Below are 22,675 nucleotides of genomic sequence, written 5' to 3' on the forward strand. Positions count from 1 at the left end.
CTACATAATAAGAGCTATAATACAAGTAATTTTGTATTCTTAAATATAGTATTTAAGAATGGGGTTATCCTCATAATTCTTAATCACTCACTTAATATACCTATTTGTTACAATATAAATTTATAAGATATAAATCAAAGGTTTTCTGAACAACATTGAATGCGGCACGAAAGGATGAATGGCTTATTCCAATAATCGTGTAGCCTAGCAACAATAATAATAACACCAAGCGTCTGCACAGCTGGAAAGCTAAAGACTGAAAACCAAAAAATAGATAAAATAGTGATAGAAACTAACATTAGCATGACACAAGAAAAGAATAATTCCTTTATTTCTTTAAAAGGGTAGTTGAAACTTGAATGTGAATTCTTAATCTAGAGTAATGGTTTATGAGATTCAAACTGTGATAATAATTATTATTCTATTCCTATTTAGAAGCTTCAGTGTCACAATGAACCAGCTTTTTAATGTCATTTGAAATGCTGATTATTTTAGTTATTGAATATTTTATTATGCCTAAAATTATACTCTAAATTAGATTCTTAATCATATAACAATACTGTATTAATATTTATGTAAATCATAAGGAATAAAAAAACCCCACACTATGAATAGTGAATTTCAGTGTACCTTTGGAAGATAATCACAGCCAAGCAGTATTGCCAGTCCAACTAGAGCATCTCTATCCAAACCTAGTTTACTCTTGATAGATGGCATTGTATAACAGTCAACATGGGGGTCCTAAAAGAAAGCACAAATTTGTTTAATCTTCAAAATGTAAATGTTTATACATTAAACAGCATTACAAAAATGTGTCAAAGGTGTCTCTAAATATTTAATTATTCCCAGATGTTTAAATAGGGAAATTATCCTAATAACCAGAATCTTCGTAGAATCTAACACTTTAATATCTGGAAATAAAGTCATAGTTTCAAAAATGGCTAAACATTTCAGCATTTATTTTCTCCCCTTTATTGTTTTCTGTATACAAAAGCAGATTTTCATCTTACAAAATTAAACACTTTACAATGTATATTACTGAAAGAAAACATTCCCTGTAATTGCAATTTCTAAAGTTAACATTATTAACAGTGTGGAACATATTCTTCTAAAATACCTTTTCTTTTATACACATATACAAATATTTGTTACTAAGCATATTTTAAGTAAAAACAGGATTATATAAAAGAAATATTTTGCAACATTTCTTACCCGCTAATATATCTATGTATCTTTAATATTACATACCGTTTTAATAACTGCTTACTCTTATATCAATTCTGAAGCAGTGTTTCTCAATGGGGATACTATAAGCATTTTCAGACAGATAACAGAATTGTCTGGCAAGAGATTTAGCTTTCCTGGCTCCAATCCACCGAATGTCTATAGTCTCCCTTTCCCAACATTGAATAGTTACAACCAAAATGTCTCCTAGCAGTATCTCCCAGGCTGAGAACCATGGCTATATTTAACCATTCCCTCTCATAGACATTTGGGTTGCTTATCAAATTTTTGTAATTACTGACAATGCTGGAAATAATATCCTTGCATACCTCTCCATGCATATTTGGAGGTGTTTTTGAGGATACATTACTAAAAGTAGAAATTCGGGGTAAAAGCAATAAATTTCAAATGCAATTTTATAATATACTTTTAAAACTAATTTAGAATTAAAGTATATGAAACAAGTCAAACCCTTGGGAGAGAAATCTACATTTCAAAGAGAATGAACTATGTGGCAATGATATTTAGTAACAGTAATAAGCATTTTTTCCATTTAATCATTTAGTAATCCCTTTAAAAATTTAGTTTGCAAAACAAATGCTGACAAAGAGAAAGAAAAAAATACCTTGGTATTCATAGTGAAATTCCTATAAACAGTCCGGGCCCCATAAAGGAAAGCATCCCCATCATTGGTGAGGCAGCCGTCCACATAACCACTGGCATCAAGGTAAGCGCACATGGCTTCTGCTTCCCCAGCAGCTTGGACCCAGGGAATTCCTAAGCATTCCAGCAATTCAAGACACTGAAAAGAAAAAGCAGATACAAGAAATCTAAGAACATTGTTATTGCTAATTTTTTTCACTTATTTTCCTATATTACAAACTAGAGGCCTGATGCACAAAATTTGAGCAAGGGGCGCAGCCCTCGCAGCCGCAGTGGCTTGCCTCAGCCCTCACAGCCCTGACTTTGTCCAGAAGGTCATCTGGAAGGTTATTCAGCTGTCTGGTCTAATTAGCACATTATGCTTTTATTATTATAGACTAGAGGCCTGGTGCACAAAATTCGTGCACTGGAGGGGGGGGCGGTTGTCCATCACCCCAGCCTGCACCCTCTCCAATGGGACCCCTTGGGGGATGTCTGACTGTCAGCAGTCGGATATCCCTCTCACAATCCGGGACTGCTGGCTCCCAACTGCTCACCTGCCTGCCAGCCTGATCACTCCCTAAACACTCCTCTGTCAGCCTGATTGATGCCTAACTGCTCCCCTGCTGGCCCGATTGCCCCCAACTGCCCTCCCCTGCCGGCCTAGTCGCCCCCAACTTCCCTCCCCTGCAGGCCCGGTCACCTCCAACTTCCCTCCCCTGCAGGCCCTGTCGCCCCCAACTTCCCTCCCCTGCAGGCCCAGTCGCCCCCAATTGCCCTCCCCTGCCGGCCCAGTCGCTCCCAACTGCCCTCCCCTGCCAGCCATCTTGTGGTGACCATCTTTGACCACATGGGGGTGGCCATCTTATGTGATGGCATGAGGGTCAATTTGCATATTACCTCTTTATTATATAGGATTATTATAGTTATTAACACATTGTATGTGGGAAACGTATTTATATATTTTACGTATTTATACGTTCTACCAGTGTAGTAGAGGGCGGGACACGTATTAATACGTTTTTTATAGACTAGCGGTAGAATGCGGGTAACGTATAAATACGTAAACTAAAGTTATCGTAATTTTACTGAACATTGCCATTTGCGCAAAAAATTAGCAAAAATGGCCCGCGCCACCTGTTAGCAAGCTATAAAAACTACCCGCAAATAATGCATTAACAGTGCTATTTACGTGTCTTACAAATTATGATACTTGCTTAATAGTATCTCAAGATTCTGGAAATATCTTTTAAATGATTAATAATTAATCACATTAATGTTTACGTCTGTAAAATTACAAAAATTCTCACATGATGTTGGCAATGTAATATGAGGTGATTATGCAATTTGGCTTGAGGCTTTAAAGTTCTCTTCTTTTCCTTATATCATCTCTTCCCTATAATGAAACACATGGTGGGAAACCACAGAGGGGTCAGCTGTTGATGTGTTCCTAGGAAGTCAAATGTCTGTGCAGAATGTTCCTATCAGTTTGCTGATGAATAAATAATCCTGAGTTTTCTTTGGATTATGAATTTAACCCAACTGAGGAGCATAGAGTGTAGTCTGAGATCCCAGTGTATTCTTTCTTGTCATGTATAATTCTCAAATTCTATTACTGGGGAATACTGGGTAAGGTGAAGAAACAAGGGCACTGTAGTTTGGAGAGACCGACAGAGTAAACATCGTCTCTTTTGCTTTAACTGGTCAATTGCTTACATGCCATATTACATAAGAAAAACCTCTGCCAGATGTTGCCCAACGTGGACAAGGTCCAAAAATACAAAGTACTATGTTGATAAGAAGGGTACTTTTCAGAAGACAAGTTTTGTTACAGGTATTATTTTATGGCAACACTATAGTTGCTTCGACCTTCCTCTAGATAAGAAATATCCTTTCAGCATAAACAAGAGTTTGAAATTTATCTTAGATTCCAGTGCCATTTGTCATTTCAGCTCTTCAAAAACCAGCAGTGAATTTGTGATGAGGCTGGTTGTAAATTTTCCTACCCTAAGTCCCTGTCACATTGAGGGTGGATGTGGTGTTGGAAGAAGACTAATTTGTGCCTTTCATGCTTATAACTAAAAGTTGGCAGTGGAGTAGGAGGAAGTAGGGCCAAGTAACTGAGGGTACAGAAATATGAAAATAATGGGCAGGTAACACTGAGCAAAATGTCTAAGAACACCAATTACTGTAATAAAGAAATAAGAATGGAGCAATTTTCTCAAAAAAAAAAGAGATGGACATCTTTTTGCTTTATTCTGGGTATTTAAGGCTCTAAGTATGTGTACCATGGTTATTTCCAGTAATTGTTTATGGAGGAAATAATTAGAATCCAGTACATATATTTTCTTCAACTACTGATAGTCATTAAGGTGGAATAGCCACTAATTAAAAACTATTTTTTTAAAAATCATCTAAGAATAAAAACAGAATTTCAGGAGAAAATGATTATTAACTTATGCAATACCTTTTAAAGAAATAAAAATTTTAACCAAAATTGAAAAGAAAAACAGGAATATGAATTAAAAGCAAATATGATAACAAGTTTATATCCTTAATATATCAAGAATTTGAACAACAACAACAAAATTAAAACTTCAAGAGGTAAGTAGGGCAAAGACCATTATCCACAGAGGGACTAAAACTAGGTTAAATGTTTAACCTCACCATTAAAAGACCAATACATATTAAATATGTATTTATATGTATTACATAAACAAAGAAACATCTTTGATTTTGAATACTAAATAATACAAAGATAAATATCCTATCTTCAGTGTTCTTGTGGGTGCACTGAAACTGCTTATCTCATATCTATACTGGTGGAAAGTAATTGGTAGTAGCTATAAAATCATTCCTAAGCTTTGGTCTATTCATCTCACTTTGGGTAATTTTATCTTAAAAATCCCAAATCACAAGAAAAAACTACGTACACAAAAAATGTTCATCATAATTTCACATATAATGGAAGAGCTGAAAAATAAACAATATATACAATCCTGGGTAATGATTTCATAGCCTCATAAATGTTGCACAATCATTATAACAACAGGGAAATATGGATATGACATATTAAGTGAAAAGTCCAAGACAAAAATTATTTATGAACTATTATGGCAAATTTTAAAAATATATACATTTGAAAAAAGACAAAATTATAGTAGCTTCCTATTGTTTTAATAATATATTTTATTTTATGGATAATTTTTTAACTTTTATAAAAATATATAATATTTTATAAGTAATATGTAAATATATTAAAATATAACAATAAGTACTTTTAAAAATTACAAAGCCCTAAGGAAAGTCAAATATGCATGTTCAATGCATGAACTATTATTAATTCTGAATGAGTGAAGTATGAATTAATGAGATCTCTGTTCTGGGAATTCTTTAAGTGGTAAAGATGTCATAAAAGATAACATGTATCAAGTCTCTACTATGAACTAGTTGATTAGATATTAGATATTTGTAGATTTTCTCTCATTTTCAGCACATCCCTGCAAAGTATTACTATCCTCATTCACAGAATAGGAAATTTTTATTTTAAATAAATTAAAAACGTGCAGAACACCTTAGAGTTTCAAGATGCGAGAGCCAGGCCTTGAACTTAGGTCAATTTCACTCCAAAATATAAACTCTTCTCCACCCACACTGGCCTTCTATATACAATACAATAAGAATTATTAAATCAGATCCAAATGCTCACCTCTCTTAACACTGATTTAAAATGTGATCTCCCTGTTTTCTGAGACCATGTTTTTCCAGAAGGCCCATACCGAATTTGATTCCTCTTGTTTATGACATTAGCTTTCAGCTTTGGGGGTTCCCCTTCCATAACAAATACCAGTTTTACATCCATTAGTGTTAAATGTGAGATACGAAAAAACAGGTTCCTGAAATACAAAAATTAGTCATATATTAATCCTCATATATTGATGGCAAAAGTCAACATAGCAGCATGACGTTAACAGCAAGAACATTAGACTAGTACCTAAAAGGTTATATGCAATAACATTTATTTTCACGGGACTGAGAAACTACTGAATGTTTTTTTGTTTTTTGAATGTTTTTAAGCAAGGGAGATTTATGATTATTTTAATTGCTATATGGAAAATGGTCTGGAGGAGGAGGATGAGGAAGAGGAGGCTAAGACCTGAGGGAGGGAAGCCGATGAAGAAGTCATTCAGCAGTATAGATGAGAGATGATGTTGGCATACACTGAGGTGGTGCCTTTGGACATCAAGTAACGTTTATGAACTAACAAAAGTTTCTTTTGAAAGTAGAACTGGCAAGACTTCTGAGGAACTGGACAGTGGGCCAGGTAAAACAGGGAGAGAATGGCTCCCAAATTTCTGGCTTAGTCATGGCAACATCCAAGTAGATATGTTAAACAGGCAACTAAGCATGTGAGTCTGGAGTTCAGAAGGTAAGAGGTACAAATCTGTGAGTCATCAATACAGAGATGGCAGATCTAGACACATTAATATCTTTTAAAATCTCAAAACCAAGACATCAACTATTTATGTAATCATACATTTATATTCTAAGAACTTTACTGTACCTGAGGTGGGGCTTCGTGACAGTTCCAATCATTTTTTTGACTGTCTGTGATTCACACACCCAGAGGCTCAGATCAACTGCAATGGTTTTCCCACCAAGACTACTCAAGTCGATGTGTTGCTTAACGGGCTCCAAAATTTGCCACAAGTCACTCACTCCCATTCTGGTTATTATTGGCTGTTATTAGAAACACACTTTTCAAAAATTGTTAATAAACACAGAAGCTTAGAACAGGAATTCAAGCAATATATTATGACCTACATAAGAATAATTCATAAATAGAGGATTCTACTTATTTCTTTCACTAGTCAGCTTTTTGGAATCAACCAAGAATACCTAAGCCATTAAAAATGGTAGTAAATGACATGCTGGTTACAAAATGCTGATACAATGAATGGATTATAAGTAATTTACATGTCACCAAATCTGGGTTTCTTTACAGTATTTAAAAACAGTTATTTTTAAATTTAATATAACTCAAATATTAATGGTCGCCTTTGTCCTTCCTCATTCTTTCCTCTTCTTTTCTATGTCCTCTTTAGCAGCAGCTGAGAATAACATTTTTCACATGGTTACCTTAACATTGTATGAAATTTAGAAAATAAAATATTACCCGCCAAAACGTAATGGTGATAATTGGCTTTGTTCCAGCTAATAACAAGAACTAACAAATGCAAGACAGGTAGAAAAACAGAGGTGCTGTAAATCATATTTATCTTATTGAAAATTCATTCGTTGATTTTTCACACCAGGCTCTATCATGATCAGGAAAAACAAAAAAAACATAAGCAAGGATCCATGCAAACAAAGCAAATAAACCAAAGAAAAAAAATAAGAGGTTAACGAAGGAAAACACTGAAGACAGAAAATGGGAACTGGAGGAATATGGAATTATCTTTTCAAAGAGCACTGACGGGCTTTTTAATTACAAGGTCTCACGTGTTCATTGTGGAAAAATAAACAACTTTAAAAAACAAATTTTTAAATCACCCATACTTACACGATCCAAATAAAACTATTGTTAAACTCTTTTCTATGTCCATGAAATTTGAAAAACAAAATTGGCTTAAATTCTGCTATTGTAATAACGTCTTTGGTATTTTCTATAGGCCAGTTTTTCCTTACTAAACATCTATAGCTGTTTTTCTTTCCCTTTGTTATTATTTGATAAAAATGTTACGCAGCATTTGCAATGATTCAGTCTGACTATACATACATACATACATACATATAATCCAGATTATCATCCTCTCAATAATGAACTTCATTCCAAAAGCACAAGGTTGGACAACAACAACAACAAAAATTAAGTCAAAAGGCTATCTCCATAATGAAAAACCATTCTAAATAAAAATACTATATTGTCTGTTCCTTTAATCTAAGTATTATTTTGTGCACTCATTTTTATGAAGAACTTGCACAAATATTTGCTGATATCTCAACGTACAAAGAAAAACATTCAGATTTGAATGCACAGAATTAGGTAGTTAATGGTGGCTCAGTGCTTACACTGTCTATTTCACAACAAGAAGTCCCACTGGTTAGAATGCACACTATAGCATAGATTCAGAGTTAAGATTTCATCCATTGGTTAATGTGAAAAATTGCACTTACTTCTGGAAAAAGAGTGAGGTACATACATTTTCTAAGGCATTATTATGAACAGAAACAAGACAAATGTAACTATCAGAACACATAAAAATTAAAACAACAACAAAATTTGAGGGGGAGTTCTTTTTAATAGTTTTGCTTTCCTTTTATTTGTGAAGCAAGCTGTTTACTGGAAGGGCTTATTATTGAAGGAAATTACGCAATTCTTCTCTCCGGAGGACAATTATCATAACTGATCTTATTTTATTATATATGACCCTGACTCTAGCTGTCAAATTTTAAATGCCAGTATCTTCTGACTTACATAGCTCTCCTAGGAATTTATTTTAAGATGCACTTAGGTGTGTGCAGATGTATGTACAAGGATAGTCACTGTGGCATTTTTTTTTTATCCTTACCCAAGGATGTTTTTACTGATTTTAAAGAAAGAAGGGAGAGAGAAACACTGATCAGTTGCCTCTCACGTGTGCCTAAACAAGGATCGAACCGCCACCTAGATATGTGCCCTGACCAAGAATTGAACCCATGACCAACTGACTGAGCCACCTGACCAGGGCAACTGAAGCATCCTATCTAATAAAAGAGAAACATGGTAATTGGCGTACGACCGCTACCCTTCCCATTGGCTAATCAGAGCAATATGCAAATTAACTGCCAGCCAAGATGGCGGCCGGCAGCCAGGCAGCTTGAAACTAACATGAGGCTTGCTTGCTTCAGTAACGGAGGACTCCAAAGTTCGCCGCCTGCCACTGCAGGCCTCTGAGCTGCAACTCTAAGCAACTATGTAACAAATATAGAAGCTAAACAAAACCCCAGAAACCTGCTTTAGTCCACTGGGCTTCAGCCAGCTGGATTGCAACATTGTAAGCAAAGACCAGAAACCTACTTTCAGCAGCGGAGGCCTAAGAGCTGGAGCCAAGCCTCAAAGCTAAAGCTGGCCCAGAATAAAAAAAAGAAAAAGAAAAAAAGGAGTGGTTGGGAGCTTCAGTCACCCCCAGCCTGAAAACAGCCCTCAGCCCCTCAACCAGGCTGGCCAGGCACCCCAGTGGGGACCCCCACCCTGAAGGGTGTGTGACCAGCTGCAAACAGCCATCATCCCCTCACCCAGGCTGGCCAGGCACCCCAGTGGGGACCCCCACCCTGAAGGATGTGTGACCAGCTGTAAACAGCCATCAGCCCCTCACCCAGGCTGGCCAGGACCCCCAGTAGGGACCCCCACCCTGATCCAGGACACCCTTCAGGGCAAACCAGCCGGTACCCACCCGTGCACCAGGCCTCTACCCTATATAGTAAAAGGGTAATATGCCTCCCAGCACCAGGATCAGCAGAGCCACGAGGCCTCCCGGCACCAGGATCAGCATGACAGGGGGCAGCGCCCAAACCCCCTGATCGCCCTGCGGCTGTGTGTGACAGGGGGCGGGGCCACAACCTCCCTATCCACCCTGCTCTGTTCATGACAGGGGAAGGCGCCCCAACCCCCTGATCAGCCCTGCTCTGTGCCTGATAGGGGGGAGCTCCCCAACCCCCTAATCGCCCTGCGGCTCTGTGTGCGACAGGGTGCGGCGCCCCAACCGCCCCCCCCCACGGTCCCTGCTCTGTGTGTGACGGGGTAGTGCCATAACCTCCCCATCGGCCCTGCCCTGAGTGTGAGTGTGGCGGCACCCCAACCCCATGATCGGCCCTGCTCTGTGGGTGATAGAGGGCGGCGCCCCAACCCCCTGATTGGCCCTGCTCTGTGCGTGACAGGGGGTGGCGCTGCAACCTCCCCATCGACCCTGCCTTGAGTGTGACAGGGGATGGTGCCCCAACCCCCCAATCGGCCCTACCCTGAGCGTGACTGAGGGTGGCATCGCAACCTCTCGATCGCCCTGCTCTGTGCATGACAGGGGGCGGCGCCCCAACTCCGCCATAGGCCCTGCTCTGAGCCCGACCAGGGGCTGCGCCTAAGGATTGGGCCTGCCCTCTGCCACCCGGGAGCAGGCCTAAGCCAGCAGGTCGTTATCTCCCGAGGGGTCCCAGACTGCGAGAGGGCACAGGCCAGGCTGAGGGACCCCCTCCCACCCGAGTGCACAAATTTTTGTGCACCGGGCCTCTAGTCTTACCTAATAATAGACAAACATGTAAATTGACTGTCCCTCTGTTATGCACACCAGCCAATCAGGAGAGTATGCAAATTAACCCAACAAAGATGACAGTTAATTTGCATATGTAGGCGCAAAGCGGTGGAGCCCAGCGAAGACAGAAGGCTCCGGGCTGGAGCCGCGAAGACGGAAGGCTCCAGGCCAAAGCGAAGGCCTGGGCCCCGGAGGAAAACTGGTGCCGGCAGCCAGGGTAAGGGAAGGCCCATTGCATGAATCTCTTCGTGCAACGGGCCTCTAATCTTTATAATAGTAAGACAGTGGGGAAAAATAAATGTCCATGAATAAATGATACATGTTTGATATATTCAAACAATGGAATAGATGGTGCAGCAAATAAAAATGGTATAGATCTATACATACTGGTCCTGGCCGGGTAAAACAGTTGGTTTCTTCCCATATGTCAAGGTTGTGGGTTCGATCCCTGGTCAGGGCACATACAAGAATCAACCAATGAATGCATAAATAAGTGGAATAACAAATCGATGTTTCTCTCTCCCTCTCTAAAATTAATAGGAGAAAAGAATATATATATGTATTGAGCAAAAAGTCTCTAAGTTTTCAAATGAAAACAGGTATAAAAGAGATTACATATTAGGAATGACTGGAGATGAGTGATAAGAATTACTCTTCAAAGTATATTCCTTTGTGTTTTTTATTATATTAAACTAGAGACCCGGTGCACGAATTTGTGCATGGGTGGGGTCCCTCGGTCTGGCAAGCAATTGGTCAGCCAGGTTGGGAGGGGTGGTAGGAAGGGGCCATGGGAGGTTGGCCGGCCACTAGAGGTTGGCTGTGGGAGTGCACTGACCACCAGGGGGCAGCTCCTGTGTTGAGCATCTGCCCCCTGGTGGTCAGTGCATGCCACAGTTACCAGCTGGTTGGCTGGTCATAACGGTCGCTTAGGCTTTTATATAGATAGATAACCATATGCATGCATTACTTTTCAAATTAAAAAACTATTTTAAAAATGTGTTCTTATCTATAAAGGGTTGGAAAATAAACTAGAAATCTTTAGATGGGTTACTTCTTGCCTAAATATTATATGACCAAACTGAATATATTTCATGGGTTGAATTAAAAAGCAATGTTCTGCAAATTTATTAGTACCTGAACATCAAATATGACTTCACGCCGAAACCGGTTTGGCTCAGTGGATAGAGCGTCGGCCTGCGGACTGAGAGGTCCTGGGTTCGATTCCGGTGAAGGGCATGTACCTGGGTTGCGGGCACATCCCCGGTGGGGGATGTGCAGGAGGCAGCTGATCGATGTTTCTCTCTCATTGATGTTTCTAACTCTATCTCTCTCCCTTCCTCTCTGTGAAAAATCAATAAAATATATATATTAAAAAAATATGACTTCACTATAGCTTTTTAAGGAGAGATTTACATTTTCGGTTTCCTTCAGAATGCCTAGGAATGAATCATGTGATCTCAGACAATGCATATCTCTTCTGGCCCTTCCCACCCTAAAGTTCAATCCTTCCTATCATGACTCTAATGGTAGATTACACAAAATGACTACACATATGTTATATTTCACTGGAGCAGCCATGCCTGGGAAAAAATAAGCCCAGAACTGATTCTATAATGTATTAACATTTCCACAGGTTGGAATCCCTTAAGCAAGAAAAAGAATACTCTTTAACTGTGCTTTTAAGTAGACCCCAAATAATATGTTTAATGTAACATTAATTACATGTAAAACTTAATTATTCATATTACTTTAGTTTCTTTTGTCAGAAATAAACCTGGTTTAAAGAATGAACATCCATGGTTATGGTATAGAACTAGCACAGGTAATTGAAAAGGTATCAGCCATGTCTACTTAAGATTTATTTTGGTTGTTCTTTTATAATACTAGGCCTGGCCTGTGCCCTCTTGCAATCTGGGACCCCTTGGGGGATGTCGGACTGCTGGTTTCAGCCCAATCCCCACAGGCCAAGAAGAGGGACCCCCACCGTTGAATGAATCCATGCACTTGGCCTCCAGTATGCATATAAGAGCTTTGGTTAATCTCTTCCCACCCTCCCCCTTAACCCATGGAACAGATTCATCAGTCTGTTCCATGTTTCCATGCCTGTGCGTTGAGTGTCTGCCCCCTGGTGGTCAGTGTGCGTCATAGCTACTGGTCAAACGGTTGAACAATCGCTTAGGCTTTTATATATATAGGTGAGCAAAAGACTACAAAGCTGTAACAATGGCTACTTAAACACAACTGGTATAAATAATGTAGGCAAAAAGAAAAAAGTCTATAACAGAATTATCTGTTAGTTTTCAGAAAGTAAAATTTGAGTTATTATTGCAGAACTAAAGTGTTCTCTTCTTCACTTTCCCTTAGTTAAGTGACAGTGCTGGAAAAACGTCTTTCACTGCCAATCCTTCTGGTCACTGTATTTTTAAATCTTCCTCAAAGCCTTTTAAACCACTCTGGTATCTTAACCTATAGTTCCTATGTATCTACCAAAATGGATTTGAAAAAGCTGAGAACATCTTTTGTGCTCCCCAAGCACACTCCTATATAGTAATGCTCTATATTTTTCATAAGCATGAAAGAATTGCTGCTACCCCCCCCTCCCCCCGCTCATTTTCCCCCTCTAAAGTCTAAATGATGCGAATCAAGGGGCCATTTTTATAGGAGCTAGTCTCTTTCTATGACATTCCTCAATAAATATTTTTTTTTTAGTGACTTGCCATTCATGAATTTCTATTAGATCTTCTTAAATTACTGCAAGACCTTTTATAGCCTCTACAACTTTTAACCAGAAATAATGGATTAGAGCCATGCCAAGCAACAATACCTAAAGGATGGGGATAGACATGGGAACTGGAGAGTGAGGAACGATATTTTTAGAGTTGGACTACACTGAAAAAGACATTATTGCTGAGTCCCCCTTGAATATTCTACAATGAAGGAACTTTTCTTCACTCCCCACCTCTAATATAATGTATCCCACATCATCTCTTAACTCCTCTCACCTCTGGACTAGAACATTCAATCCCTACTTTATCTTCACATGGATACATAATATGCATCTAACTCATGATTCCAACACCTCTCCTCAAACTGTTCTACCCTTAGTCTTTCCCTAAATATGCAGGAGTTTAGGCCAAAAACCTAGGCATTTTTGATTCTTTACTTCACTCTCTAATAGCACCTTGATCAGCAAGTTCTCTATTTCCAAAATCTATACCAAATCCCCATTTCTAATGACACTCCCCTAGCGTTGCCTGTATATGACTGTCATAGTCTTCCAACTGGGCCCCTGCTTCTAACCTGGTTCTACTCTCCACCCCAGGTAATCATTCTCCTAATGATGCCAGAATGATTTTGTTTAATAACCTAAAATATTAAAATCACCTCTTTGGTAATGGATAGTGACTTTCCTTAAAGGTGACATAACCTTTGTCACAAGTTAATTTACTTCTTTAAATATGGTGGGTGCTACCTTAGAGCCAGTTGTAAAATGTAAAAAAAAAAAAAAAAAAATTATGTAAAATTACGTAAGTGTTCTAAATGTAATTCAGAACACTCTTTAATGTAACTTAGTATGTAATTTAAATGAAATTTAGAAGACTCTTTTAAAATACTATTTTAGGATTATCTTCAGTAGATCTGCAACTTAGTTGTCTAATTTTCTTTTTTTTTCTTCTAATTTTCTTTTGAAAAGCATTTATGTTCCTTGTGAAAATCATTAATAAACGCAGAATATTAAAAGAATATCTCAATAGTTCTGAAAGGATAAAATTATGTGAAATGTCTATTTTATGAAAAATAACAACAGAACATATTTTAAGATAGCAGTTAATACAAAATATGTATTTCCATGATCTATTGCTTTCTTGTTACTTTCTTTGTACCAGTCCTTCCTCCAAAGTGACATTAAGTAGCAAGAATGTAAAAGCAAATAAAGTTCCAAAAAGGGACAGAATGCAACAGCTCTTAAGATATCCAGTACAACTACACTCAAAGATAGAACAAATGGTTCTTGCATGAGGTCATGATCAATCTGATGAGGTTACCTGAAAATAACCCATCATTAAAATTTAAAAATATTATACATATCAAACTCACCCAAAACTAGGTATAATTTTGTCTTACTTTTTTTTTTTTTTTAATGTAGTGAAATCTGAAATTTGTGTGGTGTGAGATTTGGTTAGTTTCTACTTTTATAATGTAATAATTTTATTGATGTCCATCTGATCATGCAGTCTATATATATTACATATTAAAAAAATCTAACATATTCACAATTCTTACAAATTAGAGTAATACATAATTACTTATGTGAGTCAACAGTCAGAATAACCCTTAACAAATAAATTATAACCGATTAGTGGCTTCAGTTTATTTAGTTTAGTAAAACTGCACTGTACTTGGGATAAGAAACCTAGGATTTTGGTTTTGGATGTAACACTGACTAGCTGTATACCCTTGGGAAGACATTTAACTGATCTCCAAAATGAAGGATATTAACAAAATGAATTACAAGATTCTGACATCCTTTGAATCTCATGACCAATTTTAGTAGCTTGGTACCAAAAAAAAAGAAAAGAAAATCCAATCACTTTATTTCAGATATTACTTGGACGAAAGAACATGAATTTCTAGTTTAAAGAAAGTGCTTAAAATTCACTTTAGGTTAAGACAAAAACAAATCCTTTGATGTAACCATATGGTGCCCATAAATCAATTTATGCCCCTAAAACTTCCTTAAAAGCTAATAAGTTTTTATTGGTTGATTATAAAACTGAATGAGGTGAGAAAAGCACAGAACCTTGCTAATTCCACTAATGAATCAAATTTTAAAAAAACATAAAAAAAGGTCAGTGATCTGGTTCATGCAAAAATACATTTTATTCAGTTTTGCAATTTTACTTCAGTTTTAAGCAAAAACATTAGAAAACTTATTTTAACAATAATGTGGGAAATACTTTAAATTACCTTATTCCCATGTAGATGACTATAATGGACTAGTAAACGATGTAAAGTTTACTTCAGTACAAAATGGTACTGTATGGGATTTCCCACATAACGTCACTAATGTTTATTATTTCGTCAGTTTTATTTTCATATGAATTTAGTTTTAACTTTAAAGCATAATATAATATAAACTGGGCTTAACTTTGCTATCAATTAACATTAAATGCCTACTATTTATCGAAGTTCTAAGTGTTGGAGACGCAATAATAAAAGATTAAGCCTTGAATTTGAGGAACTTAGTAGAGTGAGACTAGAGATAAAAAGAATTACAACAATGTGACAAGTACAGGTACAGAGATAAGGAGAGTGAACTACAGGAGCATATAAAGAAGGGGTACCTCCCCAACTCCAGGAAGGCTTCCTAAAGGAAGTGACATCCAAGCAGACACCTCCCAGTTTCCCCTTGTTTCCCAACAGGACCACTTAGCCTAGATGTTACAGCATTTTTGACTCTTCAGACTATGTCATACTTATTGTATCAAGGCAAGGACCATAATAGGAATATAATATATATATATATCTGATTATCTTTAGAAGTAAAAAGGTGACTTAGATGCAAGGAATTTCACTACCAGACGTTTGACATCAATTTATTTGGGGTGGACTGGGGTAGCGGTACATGCCACTTTGTTCCCATCTAGAAAGGAAGATGGAAAGATTTACTTGTCTAGATCCGCAGGCCACGTGAAGAGTTTCGCAAACATCAGAAGTAGGTTAAGGTCGGGTGCAGAAAGCCAAGTCAAGGCCTTAACTTTTACTGGTCCCGATTTTTATTGAGATGCGGGTGGGGGTGGGGTGGGGTAGGGCGGGGTGGGGAGGGGGGAAGAATGGCTGTAAGTTAACCATCATGCCTTAAGGCAATTGCTATAATGCAAATTATTTTCCAAACACCACGTTGACAACTGGAAAAGGGGAACACCCAAGTATACCTGCGGGGATCGGTAGACTCGCCCGGAGGGCCTTGAACAGGCGTGGGCGGGGGCCCGAAGGGTGCCCAGGGCAAGGACATTCAGGACGCATTGGCCTTGGCAGAGAAGGGAGAGCCCGGAGTGGCGGGGACACCGAGTTCTGGCCCGCGGGTCAGCTCGGGGGCGGAGGGGCGCTACCGTCCCGGGTGGCGGGCTGCACTCCCACGGTGCGCAAACGGGAGCCACCGACGGCGCGTTAGAAGGGCGCGAACACAGAGCTCCTCCCCAACCCACACGCCAAAGGACCGACGGGAAGTGCCGGGCCCCTGGGGCCGCCTCTCCACGGCCCGTGGGACTTACCCAGACAACCCTTTCTCCTTGGCTTGGGAAGGCGCCCCTCCGTCATTTACCAGTTTGGCCTGAATCCTAACTAGCTGCTTCCAAGTTTCTGAATTTAATCTCCTCCCCAAAAAAGATTAAAGTAAAAAGAAAATGAAAAACGTCCTCTTGCCTTTCCCACGCAAAGCCCTGCGTATAGGTCGTAGCACCCAGACGCGGAAACCTCCCGGGAGCACTTCAAATCCGGCGCCTCCGCACGCAAGGTCCCGCCCCTTCCGGGAAGTGGCAGCCCCCGGTCCCGACCCGACCGCTAGCTCCCAGCCGCGCCGTGGTACGCATGCGTGGAGCTGTTGCTGGGCCTCCGAGCAATCTTCCCTTTCACTGAGGCAAATCAACACCCCCCTGTGCACCACCCCGCGTCCGGCCGCTGTGCAGCCCCAGCTGTTCCCAGCTTCACCGTCCGCCCAGGGGCACTTCCGGCCCCTCCTGTAGACAACAGTGGCGCGAAAACGCCAGACCGCGCACGCGCGGGCGGAGTCCCCGCGGGCGGGGGGGCGGGGCGCAGGCGCGGACCGTCCCGGGGTGGGCGCCGGGGCGGCCGGGCTCCTGCCTTCTCGTGCCGCAGGCGCGCGGTTCCCGGCGGGCCAACGGCTACCAGCCGCGGCCGAGACGTCCCAACGAGTGGCCTGGAGCGCCCCGTTCCGGCGCGACAGTCCCGCCATCGGGTTCCTTGGGGAGACTTGGACTTGTTGGAGGTAGGGTGAGGGTGCGCGCCTTCGCTCTCCTTGGCTCCGGATCGTGTCCCTGTCGCTGCCCCCGTCGCTTGCCTCCCCCAACCGTCTGGTGGCGCCCGGGTCCCCGGAGCTGCCCCCTGTCCAGCATGGTCCCCGTGGGCCTGGGCGGGCCGGCCGGCGGGTGTTTCGCGCCCTCTCTGCAGGCGGCACCGGTCGCCGCTGCCGCGGGAAACTTGCCCGTCTGCGCTGGGCCCCTCCGGGCAGCTGCCGGCGCGGGCGGCGGGACCCCCTGCCCGTCCCCTAAGGGCCGGTTGGCTTTGCGAAGCAGTGGAGGGGCCTCGGGGTTAAAGGGTGAGGTTACACTCGGGATTTGGGCGCTTATCAGCAATCTGATGGTAACCTCGCCAGAAGCAACTTAAGAATGTTTGTTTAAGAGATAGATACAACTACCACTTCAGTTGCATTGGTGGTGAAACCCAGCTCCGTGAACATGCGAACGGCATTTTCTAGAAAAAATTGAATTGTGATGTGTGGATCTTTTATGAGAGCGATCCTTTCCCCTGTTTTCTTGCGGAAAGGAGCTGGAGAAGAATCCCAGCTGGGAACTGCGGAACGCGGGACTCCGGGGTGGAGAAAGGGGTGGGAGCAGGACCCACAGGGCTTGTGATCATTCCTAGAAAAGGCGGTGATGTGGGAAGACAAGTTATCTTTCACGAATAGGAGATGGAAAGCGAGTGTTTTGAGGACAAGCTATTCTGGAATGTATATTCAAAAGAAAGAAAGAAAAAAGTCCAAATTCCCTGGCTTTGAGAAGGCTGCTGTGTAGTCCTTTAAAGCACTCGGCAGCCCCTGCGCTGGCCTGCAGGTAGTTCCCGAGTGTGGAGCTGGGGTGGGAGCATCCAGGCCTCCCGACGTTTACTTTCTCTCATTATGTTGGTGCGTGAAGTATGCAGAGTACTTAATTCATTTTGGAATGTGCATTCAGAATTTCTTTTTCCTGAATGGGTGTAGCTACAAGAACATGTTGAGATCCCTCGACTGTTGTTTAAAAAGCATGTTTTTGTCTAAGGCAGAACCGGTGGTGTATGACCCTGGGCCAAGTGGGTACCACCTCCTCAAGCCTCATTTCCTTTTCTGTAGTTGCATAAATTAACGTAATACCCTACTCACGGGATTCTTAAATATATTGGGGTGGGAAGAGTGAGTGAGATAGTTACCGTTATAGCTCTACGTTTATCGATAATTTGTGTAAGGCACTTATTGAACCTGACAAAAAGTAAGTACAGTTGACATATTAGGGTTGTTACATCGGAAAAACAGGTTTTACTCAAAGGTTTATTTTACCGAGTGCTTAGATGTAGAATTTTATGTAAAACCTGCCCAAATCCTAACTATCACGTTTAGATTTCAGTTAGGAAAATTAATCAAAGTTGTACTTGGCTTACTTTTCAGGAATTAATGCACAGTGCAAATTACCATAATAGTATGCATTACATTTAAGGCATATTTAAATGCTACTGTTCTATCTACTCAGAAGTCCAGATGACTGAGAGTCAAGTACAGTCACTTATATTAACGTTAGCATTTTTGCTTCACTAATTAATGAAATACATCTTTCCTCACTCAACATGCTTTTGCTGGTGACCAAATTCAAAATAATTTCTGTGGCTTCCTTAGCTCCGCTCCCCAGTCCACCTCTACAGCAGGGTACGTTTTACTGCCTGTTGGCCTCGCCATCTCCGTGTCCCAGGAGCACTTCAAACTCAGTGTTTTCAACAAAATAAATGTATTCTATATCCTCCCTCCTTGCCAAACCTGCTTCATCTACTTATAATGGCATTTTAGCATTAAATGTGTAGATTGTTTCTGAAAATTAAACGCAAAGTAAAATTTTATAAAGCATAGTAACATTGGAGGGACACATCGCAATAGAATCTCTTATGTAGTTTTATACATTAACAAAGGATGGACAAGAAGATGAACAGATTACTAGCCAGTTTACAGGCCATAAACAATTAAAATGTTAAATTCAGTTCATGCCTGGAGGAACTTGGGCATTAAAGAGGTTTGAATTTAGGTTTTCACAAACCTGGGTTTCGATCTGGGCTACATAAACCTGGGCAACTGTCCTCTTGATTCTCAGTACCCTCTTTTATAAATAAGGACAGTTTATATGGATGTTGAGGATTAACATGTTAAGCGCCCTGTCAGTCACCGGTGACTGACACTATACTTTCCATCCGGAAGACAAAACAGGCTGGGTGCTTAACGTGTTAAGGGAAATACATAGAATGTTTATCTCAACAGCTAAGCACATAGTCTAGCAAGTGGTTATTCAACAAATATTACTATGCCCCCAAGTGACCCAATCTTTTAAATCTCTTGGTTTCATCTCTTCCCCCATCATCTCCTGGTGTTGCTATTGTTTTTTCTGTTCAGTGCCCCTCATTCTTTAGAGACTGTTCCCTTGCCCATATTTTCAGCCTCTCTGTTTCATCTGTCCTCTACATTTAGGCCACAGGGATGTTTTTAAAACATAAATCTGACTGTTCAAATTTATTAACTGAAATTCTGTGCCTAGTACTTTCCAGTTTCGCTTATCTGGGATTGTTTAATGCGTGGACTTAATTGGATTTTTTAATTTAAATATTTATATTATTATCTATTGTATCTCATATGATTTCATGATATATTGCAAGCAGTGTGCTTAATTAATTGAATGCATTAAAAATCAGGTTGTTTAATGCAGAATGAATGTATCCATGGTGGTGGGAGGAGTAGAATTGGGCATAAAGTAAACAGTCCACAGCAGATTCAGAAGTAGTAGCAATTTGCCTTTTTATAACCATGATTTGTTTTTTGAGAATTCCAATTCTGTTATGTCTGCTCCCACTGCTGTTAGTTCCAGCTTAGTTAAATGGGAAGTATGAATTATTAGGTGCTCACAATAAAATCTAAAATCTAGAAATTTATAATCCTGTTAAAATGCATTTGATGTCTATCAAATTTCCTACGCACATACTTTCATGAATTGACAACAAAATAAGACCCAAAGCATGGAGGCATGGAACAGACTGACGTACCTGATGTGGGGCTGGGGCGATGAGAAGAGGCCGGGGAGGCAGGGGCTGGGAGGGAGTAGGTAAAGGGGGAGGAAATGGGAGATCTCTAATGCTGTCAACATTAAAAAATATATTTGTAAAATGCATTTGATGTCTATCACATTTCCTATGCACATACTGCTGTAATGAACCTGTGGTTATTGATCTTGAACTTATTTTTTATTAAAAGCGCATATTTGTTACTGTTTCTGCTCTGATAGAGGTTGGTTCCTATGAGAGAGAAATGATATGTTCTTTAATTCTAATATTTTTATTGTCAATAAACAAATATTAAAACTATGAAGAGATTTGTAGATGTCTTGATAATCCCAGAGGAGCTTTTTTCTCCCCTTTTTGTGCATTCCAGAATATTTAAAAGTATATTTGGGGGAGGGGAATCTTCTGTATATATGTCTCTTTAACCTATTGGAAACAGTTTTTCTGTTTTAACCTGTATCTACCGCGATTTTAAAAATCCATTATCATTAAATCACAAAGTGGTTCCTATTATAAAAGGTAGGATCCTTCATGTCTGTTAGGTGCAAGTTACCATGGCAACCTAGTAGCAAACTGCAAATCCCAGACTAAGCACAGCAAATAAAAAACATCGTCTTCATGTAGCGCATTATCTTCTGTGTAGTGTAGAATCTCACATTCATTGTAAGAAGCTTATCACACTTACCTTTGTTCATTTTCCTCCCCCCAATTTTATTTGAACACTGCCGTTTTCTATGAATGGTAAAATTCTAAAATCAATCAGCTGCTCTCTGAGTGCCTGCTAAGATCATGTTATTAAGCATTAATAAAAACTGTCTAAAAGGGCATTTAATGTTGTGCAAACCAAACAGTAATGTTTCTTTTTTGCCCTTCTGTAATAAATGAATTAATTATTGCTCAGTAATTGAGAAATGAATAGAGGATGGGTGGGAGAGAAGAAAGTGTTGGGGAGGGGAAAATGGCTTGGTGGTATTCTAGGGAATTTAAATTAGCAACAAGTTGAAACTAATATACATTGAGCCCAGCGGGCTTGGCTCAGTGGTTGAGTGTTGACCTATGAACCAGGAGATCATGGTTTGATTCTCAGTTAGGGCACATGCCCAAGTTGTGAGTTCGATCCCCAGTGTGGGGCATGCAGGAGGCAGCTGATCAATTTTTCTCTCATCATTGATGTTTCTATCTCTCCCTCTCCCTCCCTCTTTGAAATCAATAAAAATATATTTAAATATGTGTACATTGGTTCTTGTTATTAAATAATTTGAGGAATATATTTGATTTTCAAGTTTTGAGTTGTGTAAGAGATTCAAAATAAACATTAAATTATATGTAAAATAAAGATTTTTGAGTACTATGTAATTGTGACTGTAATGGTAATGTTTCTAAAGACATTTGTTGAGGTTAAATGTCCTTTGGATGTTAACTAATATACCGTTTGAGTGATACATAAGATTCGTCATTGCCTTCAGGATAGGATAAAGTCCAAGTCCTTTAATGTTGTTTACAATAGTTCTTCTCAAACTTTAATATGCTTATGAATCATCTGAGGTCTTCCTAAAATGAAGATTCAGATTCATTTGGGTTAGGGCGTGGCCTGAGATGCTGGCAGTCTAACACATTCCAAGGAGATATAGAGGCTGCTTGCTGGTCCTTGGGCTACACTTTGAGTATCAAGTCTGCAAGTCATTGTGTGGTCAGCTTTCCTGCTGTTCTAACTTTCTTCTTTGCTGGCTATGCCTTGTAAATAATGGCACTGAGTCATGGATTTGCATACAGTATCTCCTACAGCAGCAGTTTGCAAAGTGTGGTCCAAGCAAGCATCTGTGAGACTTTCACAGGGTCTACAAGGTAAAAACTGTTTTGTAATAATGGTAAGATGTTATTTCCCCTTTTCACTTTCATTCACTTTTGAATGTACAGTGGAGCTTTCCAGAGGTTGTAAGACATGTGATGATGTCATTGTTCTCACGACTGATAGAATGTGTACTTGGTGTTGTTTAAAAGTTTTACACTTTTAATTTCTAATATGGTAAATATTAATAGATATAAACAGAAGCTCTTTGAGTACTGTAGTATCTTTTGAGAGACCATAACCTTTGAGAACTGCTGCCCTACGGTATTGGACCATGGACATAGAGACTCTGATCTAGAACTTACCAGAGCTCTTTCCTTAGCCACAGTGACAGCTGTGCCAGAATGGAAGTTTCAGCTCCCTGCATGGTCCCCTCTCCGGCAGTAGTAAAAGGCCTCCTCTGACACCATGCAAGGGGGAGTGGGAGTAAGTGGCACCCTATTGCTGTCTGTGGGGGTAACTGTCTCAGCTCTCTAGGTGATCCCCACTGAAGTCATTGTCATGGTTCTCTCCTTGGCCTGCATAGCCTCTAACACCAGCCCAGTTGGGATGTTGAGATGACTCCTTTTAGCCTCACCAGAGTGGA

At 40.0% G+C, this 22,675-nt stretch overlaps 2 protein-coding genes across 6 annotated transcripts in view; one reads left to right on the forward strand and one right to left on the reverse strand.

Moving 5' to 3' along the window:
• GEN1 (GEN1 Holliday junction 5' flap endonuclease) overlaps positions 1-16,660 on the reverse strand; it is a 53,793-nt gene extending 37,133 nt beyond the window's left edge. For 3 of the 5 annotated variants that reach the window (XR_004971931.1, XR_004971930.1, XR_004971932.1), the window contains exons 1-5: positions 16,430-16,654; positions 6,431-6,606; positions 5,576-5,762; positions 1,850-2,026; positions 631-741 (exon numbers count right to left, since the gene is read on the reverse strand). Coding sequence is in view for 2 of the 5 variants with exons in the window: in XM_036335285.1 (XP_036191178.1) it covers positions 631-741; positions 1,850-2,026; positions 5,576-5,762; positions 6,431-6,591 (636 nt within the window). In the remaining 3 variants the exon portion in view is untranslated. Of the gene's footprint in view, positions 1-630; positions 742-1,849; positions 2,027-5,575; positions 5,763-6,430; positions 6,607-16,429 lie in introns of all 5 variants that reach the window. The other 2 variants (XM_036335285.1, XM_036335286.1) reach the window with 2 other exon arrangements.
• Positions 16,661-16,965: 305 nt separating this feature from the next.
• SMC6 (structural maintenance of chromosomes 6) overlaps positions 16,966-22,675 on the forward strand; it is a 56,144-nt gene continuing 50,434 nt past the window's right edge. The window contains exon 1 of the mRNA XM_036335283.1: positions 16,966-17,163. The gene's annotated coding sequence lies outside the window, so the exon portion shown is untranslated. The remainder of the gene's footprint in view (positions 17,164-22,675) is intronic.

This window comes from Myotis myotis, unplaced genomic scaffold (genome assembly GCF_014108235.1).
Source record: "Myotis myotis isolate mMyoMyo1 unplaced genomic scaffold, mMyoMyo1.p scaffold_m19_p_14, whole genome shotgun sequence".
NCBI classification, from domain to species: Eukaryota; Metazoa; Chordata; class Mammalia; order Chiroptera; family Vespertilionidae; genus Myotis; species Myotis myotis.